Genomic DNA, 11,950 nt, shown 5'->3' on the forward strand with positions numbered 1-11,950 from the left:
AAAGAATCTTGCCAAATTACAAAAAGATTTCTGTACATTGCCCTAAACAGGAAAGCCTTATAATTCTTATTAAGGACCTCCAAATATATCCAGCTCAGAGAAATCCACTGGCAGAATTTCTAGAGGCAGCATGTCATAGCGGTTAAAGTGTTAGACTGGAATCTGGGAGACCCAAATTTGAAACCCCAACTCTGCTAAGAAACCCTGCTAGGTGGTAATTTGTCCAAATTACCACCTTCTGGTAATTTCCAAATACCAGAAGGCCAACGTCTACGCCTCTCTTCTTCAGAAATATCTCACACACGTCAGAATGGGTGAGGAAGAGAAAACTAAGCTGGATCTGTATCTCCCGCAAACTAAGTTAACACCCAACGTCGATAAAAAAATGCAACTGTTTTTGAAGAGGTGATAGACAATCTACCATATCGAAACAGGAACAATGCCCGTGTGCTGCTAAAGAAAATGGATCACAACAAAGAAATTGCCTCTTGGGATGAAAGGGGAACTTTTCTTTACAGAGGGGCCCCTGTTGCTGGAAGCCATCTGCTTGACTTGGTCAAGGCTATTACTCAGACTCGCCCTCCCTCTTCTGCCCCCTCACCTAAAGACATGGACGTGCTTATGAGGGCTCTGGCCGAATTCAACGTCCCCTCTTCAGTTGTGGGCACCCCGGCTGCTAGAAAAATGTTGGAAGACCTGAAAAGCCCACAGCCTCCGGCTTTAAAGCGCACACCTGTAATTTCTTCTAAAAAACAAAAAAAATCACCCCTCATTTCTTCTAAAAGAAAAAAAAAAAGACGGCCTGCGTGGTTGACTATGGAAGAATACAATTTTTTTGTAAACGCAATTTTTTTGGCTCTGAATATTTTATAAACAAAAGACACACGCTTACTCTATTTTAATATTCCAACAGATTTTTATTAGGGGGACCACAAGAAACACAGATTTGGGTGTGGATGTACTTTTTTTGTAAAGTCCTTGAATTCTTCAGGGTGCTTTTTGCAAAACTCACAACCATCCTGTCATTCAGTTTGGGGGTGGGAGAATACATCTTCACAATCTCGTGAAAGGAGGCACCTTTGCAGCGGTGGTGGAGAAAAAACAGGCTCTGCTGTCCGCATGTGTTAGATGTTGATCCTTGGAGACAGTTCCTCTGGATATGCACCTGGTTAGAATTCTTGTTTAAAAAGTCCATAATGGCGGGCAAAAAGAGGGGGCTAGAGGGCGGGTTGCCGAATGAGTAAAAAAACTCGGAGGTCCCGGGGTCACTGAGATAAATCGCCAGCCAGTGTTCTTCCGGGAGGTACTGGGGATGAGTGTTCACCACTAAAGAGATGGGCCTCTGGGACAGCCTTTCAACAGGTAGCTGATCGCTGGGGAAGACACTCAAGAAGCTTTTTGGGGTGTGAGAATTGTCTAGTAAGACACGTGTTAGCTGGATAGTATCCATGTTACATATAGACAAAGAGAACATTGCGGTTTTGGTTGATCTCGATGACGTTGTCAAATACCCCGTACACGATCAAATTCACTGTTTGGGGGAGTGCGTCTGCAAACGTATTTCAGCTCTCAGGTTCCCCATTTTGATCAGGGAGTAATGGTCTGCACATTCCTAATCGGGAGAGAGGTCAAAGGCAAACAGAGTGTACCCGTTCCAATACTCGTCATGATCTATTAGGAGCGGTCTATCCTGAAGATGCTTCCCCGCCATTTGCACCAAACTCATGTATTCTCTCACGTTGTTCCCCGCGGCAAAGTTGAGCTGGAAGGGTTTGGGGGGGATCTGCTCCCTGTCCACATATAGGGCTGCAAAGTTAATGTTGAAATCTTTAAAGTGGAAAGGGTTTTTGGTGAAGCCGCTGCTGAAAGCATCATTGTACACCAGAGCCACGACCACCATTTTGGGAAGCTGTCCCAAAACAAGTTGTCTTGGTTGCTTACACGGGCTCCTGCTACTTGCAGGCTGACACGGTCCACAGGGTATTTTGCTGTGGAGATCATCAGTGCTTCAGCATGGGCCAGTCGGGCACCCGGGGACACCCTCACTTTTTTCACAAAGAGGAAGGCTGAATCCATCTGGAGCTTAAAACGTGTCCTGTCTCCCACACCGCTCATCAAGCAGAAGGTGTCCCTGCTGCGGGTTAGTTTGATTTTCACATCCACTCCATTTAGTAGCGGTTTTTCTTGAAAAAATATGTCTGCGTGGAGATGCCCTAAAAGGTCTATAGCCCTGCTCTTGGCCATTAGTTCTGCTCTCTTGGCAAACCCCTTGCTGACGGGGTTTGTCAGGATGGTGGATTTGAGCTGGCCAGCCATATCCTTATAAAAACCACCCACTGAAAATTGTGTGGCTAGGGTTTCCCTGCTGTAATTGAGCAGAGTTTCAATCATTGCCCTATAGGGGTAGCAATTATTGCTCTGGCTGATCAGCTGATCTCCGACGGTCACATCCAGCTGACTGAATATGGATGCTATCGGGTAGTTCACCAGTGCCACTCTAGCGTCAGCAGGGAGGACTGTGCCATCTTCTCGAGTAATTTTGCTTTTCATGTAGAGGAGTGTATTGTTTATATCGATGTAATCTTCCCCATTACCAGCTATGTAGAAGTCTAGAGGCGCAGATCCTGTAAGGGCTGATAGGGGTGGGACTTCGATATACAGGCTTTTCTCGATGCAAGTTTGTGTCAGGGCTATCTGGAACAGTTCAAGCTCTGACTTCACACACTCTTCTGAGCCGCAGTGGATGAATGCCATGGCACGCTTATAAAACGTCTTTGAGTCCCCCGTGAGGAGTCCTCTTCTTCTTCCTCTTTCCTCCCCTCTTCCTCAGGGCCTTCTGCTTCTTGGGGCCCCCGCGGCTTCTTTTAACGGGTCCTGGGGAGCCCCTATGTGTAGTAGACCGTTTTCTTTTAAGTCCACCCCTTCTTTTAAGATACAGAAATCTCGATCCCTCCTGGGGGTCAAGTTTATTCATAACTTGATGTGTCACATGGCCCACGACATCTTGAGCAATATTGCGAGCTGCAGTTTTCAAGTGCGGCTTGACAATGTCCGCCCCTTTTTTAAAAAAGCGGTACGACCATTCGGAAAAGCCTCCGAAAAATCCCTCCAACTCCTGACCCATACATAACGGGTGCACCATGAAATCCAGGGAGAGCGTAACCGGCCTGTGAATGGTAATAGCCCCTAAACAGCGCTGGGTCCCCATAGTCTTTCACAATCACCATTTTTCCCGCGGTTATAAGTGCAACCTTACAATGACCTTGCCGTAACGGAATGACATGGGTTGATTCTGATCCATCTTTATTTCTACGCGGATCGTTTCGATATGCTGTTTGTTGACGGGGACGTAGTGGGGCTCATCATAGATGACTGTGACAAAATCGTGAGTTTTCCCTCTTATCGGAACACAGCACAGAAGGGGCACGTCTGTGTCCCCTACCAGCTGGTGTTCTATGATATCGGTATATAGGTACAGAGAATTAAACCTTTGGTAATATCCGTTGCATGTTAAATGTTTTTGAATGCCGTGTTAGGGGGAGGCCCCGTCAGCAGCGCTAATTCATCACCCATGATGAAGTGTGTAACGCTCGAACCGACAAATCTAGTTTTCCCTGTTGTTTGGTCATAAAGAAAATGCACATCGGGCAGTGTGTCGGCGTGTTTCTGTATAGCCGTCTGCATGGCATCTAATATATGGCGAACGTCTTCATAATAGCCCTGCTTCACCTGGAATTCGTTTTTAGTAGTCTCGGTACAGATTTGGAACATCTGTGGCTTACTGATCATGTACCAGGTGCAGGGGTACTGAATTTCCACCAATCCCACTTCCCACTCCCCCCTCAAATCCAGAGGCTTAAACAAGCACACCGTGAAACCTGAACTGGTGTTTTCAGGAAATAGGTTCTTAGAAGCGTTGCTGGGGACCATGATGTAAAAACCGTCATCTTCCATCCTGTTCAACAATGTCTTCAGCTGGGACCCAGCTGTTAAATTTGGGTGGCCACCCCCTCCACTTCACTAAGATCTGCTTCTGTTTCTTGTTTGTCCAGGTTTTTATACTTTTCTCTATCTTGTATGTTCTGTCTTTCCAACGAGTCACTTTCTGCAACTCCTCCATGTAAAACCCTCCTAGGATTGGTTCACCATCAAAATCTACCAGGTGGTACACGGGCCTCTCACCCCTTCCCCCCACCTCTTCTATAATAAAAACTTCTGTGAAATTCTGTTCATAACCCTTCTCAAATGTCTCCTTTGTTCTAGAGACCCTCACACAGTCCCTTTTTCTAAACAGAACTTGTCTTTCTTTTTTGGGAGACCACAGGACTGCACCATACACGCGCCTCCACACTGTAAGCGCGTTAGAGGGTTTGACATCTACAGGCCACATCTGAATAGTTCTATGGTGACTATGGTTATAACTTTTGACTAGGTCTTGTAACAAAATACACTGTGTAAATTACCGGACAAGTACTTAACTTTTGCTTTATATTAGATCTATACTCTGCTTGGTATGTTTCATAATATGATGGCTTGTGGGTAGATTTTATGTTTGTTAGTGTTATAGTTGATGTTTGTTAATTTGTATCTTTGTTAATATTTAATTAAAAAATTTTTTTAAACTAAACTTAAAAGTGTTATTGTGTGTAAAATATCTCCACATCCTGGTCTTTAAAGTTCTATTAAACCTCTCCACTACGGCCGCCTTCACCTCATTGTTGGTGACAAAATGGCGAACTCCGTGTTGCTTTAACAGAGCACCCACTTTTTAATTGAGAAACTCCTTGCCCCTGTCTGTTTGCAGCTTCTGAGGGACCCTCCCTGATCCTTTGAAAATGCTTTTAAAAGCAGTTGCAACCTCGGCCCCACCCTTGTCTTTCAGAGGCACCACCCACATGTATTTAGACAAGATGTCTATCACTGTCAGAATATATTTATAGCCCCTGTTGTAATTGAAATATTGTTGCATATCTACCAAATCCGCCTGCCACTGCTCGTCAACATTCCCCACGATTACCTTGTTCCTTTTAAAATTGCACTTCATAACTCAGGAGTTCCCTTGCCTTTTTCACGGCTTCAGGCACCATGTCTGCTCCAGAATCTCTAGAGGTATCCACCATGTCCGCTCCAGAATCACTGTTAGTACCGTGCTCAGCATCTGCTAGGGAATCTTCCTCATCATCCTTCTTTACAGGTTGAACTTTATATACAATCATGTTATATACGGTCATGCATTCCCAGCAGCAACTTGGTTCTGGCTTCACAGGGACGACATCTGCCACCTCCAAATATGGGTAAGTTTTCCCCACCTTGTCAGAAAAAAAAGTGTCTAAGTCTTTCTATTTCCCTTCTAGACATCTGCATCCCCCCCCCTTTTAAAATAAAAAAAACTTACACCCGGATATAAATCTCGCACGCAGGGAGGTTGTGGGCATTTCATTTTCTTTCTCACCCAGCTTTGTTCTTGATACCATGCTATTTCTTCACAATAACCACAACATGAAGGAGTCATTTTCTCATGTGCAACTTCCACAATTTGTATAAACTGTTCCCACTCCACATCATCATATTCGTTCTGCAAGAGAAAAACAGCTATGTTTATTCTGCCCCTCACACCACCCTGGATCTCTCCCACGTTCCACCGCTGCTTACCATCTCTAGGTAATATTCGGCACACACTATACTTTCTTCTTCTTCCTCCACCCCCTGTTCCTCATCCTGTCCAGTCTTCTTGTGTGTCGCGTTTTTCACACAACTACTCTCTTGACAATATGTTATTGTACTACAGAATTTACAACAGTTTGTTCTCACTCTACTATGTGCCAATTCCAGAATTTGATCAATCAGTCTCCAATACATTCCTTCATCCTCCATCTGCAAGAGAAAAAACACAATTCTAATAATTTCCTGACCCCAGCCCCCCAACAACAGCATCTCCGTTTCCTTCATGCTACTTACATCCTATTTCCAATTCTGAACACACTACGGCCATTCCTCTTCTTCCTCATCCTCTGCTACATCTTTTCCCCATCATGTCCAGACTCCTTGCCATCACTTTTGGGTGAAAGATGCATCATCTCCTCGTAAACAGGTTCCTCACCAGCATCGGCTTTCCCCCCATCGGTCTCCACTGGGTTCATATCATCATGAACAGAGTGTTCCAAAGCTGGAACCCTGTCAGCCTCCACAGCATTCATTTCTTCGTAAAATGATGGTTCAACAGAGCCGGGAAACCAAAAGCAACAAACACATGCCATGGAGTGGGGGTGGGGGGGGGGGTGGGCAGTCTCCCCTATTTTAAAGAGTTCCATGGGAAAGCACCACTGACACTCATTGGTGTGTTTAAATGTCGCAGGGGACACGCCCTGTAACAACCAGGGGTGGCCAGCAACATTTCAGATATATTGTACAATTACATTTCTGGCGCCTGCACTTCCCACCTGTAAATTATTGACTTAGGAGGGTCGTAAAGCAATGCGTCTGTTTTTGAAAACCGTTGCATCTCCACATTTCTCTAAATAATGTCTGTGTTGCAAAACATGCTTTCCCTCAAACAATATGAAGCCTGCTACACCAGTGGCTTGCCCTCCCCCCCCCCCTAGGAAACAGCAGGCATTCCTTGGGGGGGCGGATTTCTAGCCGCCCCCTCGGGGACTGTTGCGTCACTCCCCCATAAGGAAACATACAACGTTCTTTTTTGTGTGTGCGCATGCATGTGTGGGCGGGGCAGCTGTCACTTTGGAATGCCGCTTGATGATGATAGGGTACCCTAATCTACTACTGACACCTATAATAGAATGTTTGAAATAATGAAGCTATTGATTCCAGATAAACTGTTGTGGGGGCACAATGCTCTTAATTCCTTGTTCCATTTCAGTCATCCCAGTGTGTGGTCTCTATTTGATGGACTGCAGAGGGACCTGGCTTGTCACAAACTAACATTGGCTAATGCACAGGCAGGTCGCCTAGAGGTAGAAAAGAGGAATTATGAGGCACTACATTACATGGTTACCACTTCTGTGCAACAATATGAGCAGGTGGAAGATAAACTTAGTTGCTTAAAGAGATTGGCTAATTTGCAATGAAGAATTATATCTGAGTTATTATTGTTGTTGTTAAATAATTGTTGCTTTTACTTTTTGAGTTAGATAGTGTTTTGTCATAGTCACTTGGTGTACCACAATGTATTAGTATTTAAAAGTTTGGCAAATTGTAAAATAATAAAGTTAAAGTATTTAATTTTTTTTAAATATATATTTCTATGTAGAGTTTAATTTCTGTTGTTATTGTTTTTCCTTTTTAATAAAGTTCATTGATAACAAAATGGTCATTTCTAGTTGCATGTGAACATGTCATATTTTAATCCTAAAATAACAATATAAAAATAACAAAATGGTCATTTCTTGTTGCATGTGAATATGACTTATTTTAATCCTAAAATAACAACAAAATATTATTAATGGTTTCCAGAATTATAAACATCTATGGGTTTTTTTTCCCATGGGGGCTTTTTTCTATGTGGGCTTCTTTCAGTATGGGCTTTTTTCCACATGGGCTTCTTTCCATGTGGGTTTATTTACATGTGAGTATGTTTCCATGGGGACTTTTTTCATGTGAGCATTTATGTCCATGGTTTTTTCCTTTGGACTTTTTTCATGTGAGCATTTATGTCCATGGTTTTTTCCTTTGGGCTTTTTTCCTTTGGAATTTTTTCCTTTGTGCTTTTTTCTGGTTACCGGCTGCATTATGACAAGATGTTTTGGTTGCATGCAGCCATGGATCCTTTTCTCCCATGGACAGAGAGCTTTAGTCCCAGTGTATGGGACTACATTGAACATAGTGAACATAGGGTGCTATGCAGATAGTGGACACCAGGCAAGGATCTGCTACACAGAAATGGGTTCAACCTCACCTTGTCTGTTGGGAGTTAAATGGCCAAGGAAAGTGCAACAGGATACCCTGCAAATTCAAGCATGTCCGTGTATTTGTGGAGGCTACCACTCAGCCACAGCATGGAAAAAGGAGTCAGAAGGTCAAAGGGCAGTGGTGAATCAGGAGACTCAAAGAACATGGTGCCTCTGGGAAAGGTGCACAGTTGAAGCATTGTCTGAGTTTTTATATGTCTACCCACAAAGGGGTTACATGGTTTATTTAGAGAATGGTTTTAGGGAAGGTTTAGGATTCTATTTGAAGGTATGAGGAAGCCTAGGAGAGCCAGGAACCTGAGATTGGATACAGGTTTGGAGCACATGATGCAACAGAAAATAGACAAGGAGCTCAAAGAGGGTAGGGAGGCTGGCCCATTCTCTGCGCTTCCTGTGCCAACATTGTGAATCTCCCCATTGGGAGTGGTTCTTAAAAATTCACAAGGAGAATATCATCTGATACACCATTTGTCTTACCCACATGGTAGGGTGCACTGATGGGTAAGCACGACATTAAGTCAGCTTTTCAATTGTTCCCAATTGATCTTTTTGGTTTTATGTTTGGTGGTTTTATTTATGTTGACATGGTGCTGCCTATGGGATGTTCCATTTCATGTGCTGCTTTTGAGAAGTTCAGTTAATTCCTTGAGTAGGCATTTAGAGAGCAGGCTAATATGACTAGTGTGGTGCAGTATTTGGATGATTTTCTGTTTGCAGGCAAGCCAGGCTCTTCTGAGTGTAGGGTGTTTATGGAGAGCTTTCATGCCCTGGCAGGAGTTGGGTATGCCTTTGGCTGAAGAGAAAATGGAGGGTCCAACCACAGCTCTTTCCTTTTTGGTATCCTAATCAGTTCTGAGAGAGAGCTTTGTGCTTTGCCTAGAGATAAAGTCAGGGACTTAGAAAATCTAATTTGGCAGGCCTGTGCAAGGAAGAGCCTCGCCCTTCATGAATGGCAGGTATTGCTAGGGTACTTGAACTTTGCCTGTAGGTTGGTGGCCCCAGGGAAGGCTTTCACATATAGAATCTGCAATTGCCTTAGGGGAGCCTGTAACACACATCATAGGAGTAGTGTCTGGGGGCACTAGGGCAGATCTCAATATATGGCTGGAGTTTTTGTCTAACGGGGTTTCTTTTTGACACAAGACTGCCCTGTTGGAGATGTTTCTTGAAATACAATCAGATGTCTTGGGCAGTGTGGGGCAGTGTGTTTGGCATTTTCTTTAGTGGTAGGTGATGTACTCAGTGGTGGCCTAGCAATGGGATCAAGGTAGGTCTCACCAGATATTTAATCTTCTTTGGGATTTTTCCACATTGGTGGTTACAGCTCATTTGTGGCATTTTAATCTCAGGAACCAGGTAACAAAATTTTGGTGTGATAACTAGGTAGTGTTTCAGGTTGTTAATATGCTTACCTCTCATTCCTACATGGTTATGCAACTTGTTAGAGTTTTTGTTCTGCAGTGTCTTCACCACAGTATACTGTTGGTGGCTGAACATGTGCCTGGAGTTAACAGTAGCATAGTGAATGCACTGTCTTGATTTCAGAAGTCTCAGTTCAGAGAGCTGGCTCTGGACGTGAACTTGGAGCCTGAGGCAATGCCACAAGCTCTCTGGAGCCTTGGCATGGTGAAGTCATAAAGGCAATTGAAGCATCCCTGGCACCAAGTTTGAGGACTTCCTACCATAGGTACATTGCAGAGTTTTCTAAGTTTCAGGTTGTTCAGGGTTTGGTGGAGGAATGGCCTGTCAGACACCTTTTGCAGTTTGCTGTGACTTTAAGAAGATAGAACTTAGTAGTTAAGACATTAAAAGGCTATTTCTCAGCAGTAGCATTTTATTTAAAGTGCAGGGCTTAGAGAAATTTGCACAGGACTTTAGGCTTGGGCATATGCTTGAGGGTTGGGCAAGGGAAACATCTGCTCATGGAGACAGTAGGTGCTCTTTTATGCCAGAAATCATTAGGACTCTGGTTGTGTTTTTAAAGCAATTTGTTCTTCTCTTAGGTTGCTTTCTCTGGCCACTCTGGTGGCCTTTTGGGGGGCTTTTAGAATTAATGAGTGGTTGTTTAAGTCACATTGGGATAAAGGGGGCAGTGCCTTACTTATTTCCAATATTCTTATTACCAAAGATACTGTTAGTTTAAAAGTTTGCAGGTCCAAGACAGATCAGAGAGGGATCAGACAGACAGTGATTCTGCATAGACGTTCTGATGTCAGAATCAGCCCAATTACAGTGCTTGTAGGGTGGATGTAGAGGGATGTTCAGCATGAAAGTGGCCTTCCCCAGACACAATGACAATTTGAGGTGGTTATTCACAAAGTGCTGAATGGGGCTGGCTTGAACAATGGTATATATGACACACATTACTTTCTCATTGGAACAGCTTCTACAGCTGCAAGTTTGGATTTTGATGCAACAGAGTGTGGCACAAGACTGGCCAGTACCAATGTACTGATTAGTAATCATTCAATCGTGTATTGGGCAAAGCGAAGGGCCAACTGTTCCAGTACCACTTCCCCCCTGGGCATGGGGGATTTAGCCACTGTGGCTTGGCTTAAGAAGAGAGGCATGTATTGGGGCCAGTTTCTGAACCTTATCCATGATCTCAAGAAGACAATAATGCCTCCCCAGGTCATAGTCATCCATTTGGGCAAATAATGACCTGGGCAATAGGTTGGTGTTGTTGTTACTTCTGGAGATCCTGCAGGATTTGGAGGCTATCTGGAAGTGGCTCCCTGGATTAGATTGGTCCATTTGGTTACCTAGAAGAGTTTGGAAGGGTGTTCACTGCCCAACTAGGATATACAAGGTCTGGCATTGGTTAAGCAATGCAGTTGGGATGCTGGTGATTGCAGGGGGTGGAAGGATCATTCTGCACCCTGGGATCAAATTCTTGTTGCCCTACCTCTTTGGGTACTGTGGAGTTCTGTGTGACCTCCTAGTGCAGTGGGAGGGCGGAGGGTTAAGCCAAGGCTGCCCCCACATGACAGGGAAAGCACAGGTTGTTAAGGATGATAAATTGATAAGCACCCCAAGATACCTCTGATGTGGGGACTATCAATCTGGGTACCTAATGGTTACACAGTCTGGGTGGCGCAGTGAGGGCCTCCTTGGGGTTGGGGAGGCATATAACAAGTCTTAAGGATGAAAAGATTCAGGAGCAGGGCTTTTTTTGTAGCAGGAACTCCTTTGCATATTAGGCCACACACCCCTGATGTAGCCAGTGTACGTTGGGGTATTGTGAGGAGGAGAAAGAGGCAAAATCACAGTCCCTGCCTCTTTCAGGCAGAGCCCCACAAATAGAAGAAACAGAAAGAAGCAATTTCAGTGTTTGTTCCAGCTAATAGCTATGGTCCACCAATCAGTGCTGTAATTACTCTACTAATTTCCTGTGACTACAGAAATCAACTTTCTCAAGGTTAGCAAGGAATGCTGTAAGGAGAGGAAAGGATACAAGGATATTGCTGGATCCAGCTTGCACAGCCACACATAACACACATACACACAGAGAGAGATACTTATGTAGAACTCCCATAATGGATGACTCAGCAACACACACACTCAAACACTTTTTATTTATTTATTAAAAGATATAGCAGCACATTCTCTAGCACCAAGTGACTCACCATGCTAGTTGTCTTTCATTTTCATGAGTACTAAAACTGACTCTAAATTTGAGTAGGAAAAAAAAGAGAAAAAGTTTCATATCTGATTCATAATATAACCCATATGCAACATGTAAATATATACAAGTATCAAAAGTTTTCAATATGGAGAGCCAGCATCTTGCATGCTTATTTTTATTATGAGAGGGGAAGAGCCATTTCTTTGCAATTGGATATACACAGTAGTAGAAATATTATCCTGACAACCAACTTGACTTCCATACCTAATACATTTTTATAAACTTTTTAAATGCTGATTTCAGGGAATACAGTTTATGTAATTTGCATCTTTACATCAGGAAGTCATGCATTAGCAGAACATTTTATCTTATGCCAGAAATGAGCCTATACAAATCATAA

The 11,950-nt window shown here is 43.7% G+C and overlaps 1 protein-coding gene across 1 annotated transcript; it reads right to left on the bottom strand.

Annotated features, from left to right (window-relative positions):
• Positions 1–1,612: 1,612 nt before the first annotated feature.
• On the bottom strand, positions 1,613–2,754 carry LOC132567312 (uncharacterized protein F54H12.2-like). Its single transcript, XM_060232994.1, has 2 exons — positions 1,957–2,754; positions 1,613–1,909 (listed from the first exon to the last, which is right to left on the bottom strand). Exons 1-2 carry the CDS (start codon positions 2,752–2,754, stop codon positions 1,613–1,615), a joined length of 1,095 nt encoding a protein of 364 aa, XP_060088977.1.
• Between the last annotated feature and the right edge of the window lie 9,196 nt (positions 2,755–11,950).

The sequence above is a fragment of the Heteronotia binoei genome, chromosome 2 (assembly GCF_032191835.1).
Source record: "Heteronotia binoei isolate CCM8104 ecotype False Entrance Well chromosome 2, APGP_CSIRO_Hbin_v1, whole genome shotgun sequence".
In the NCBI taxonomy this organism is placed as follows: Eukaryota; Metazoa; Chordata; class Lepidosauria; order Squamata; family Gekkonidae; genus Heteronotia; species Heteronotia binoei.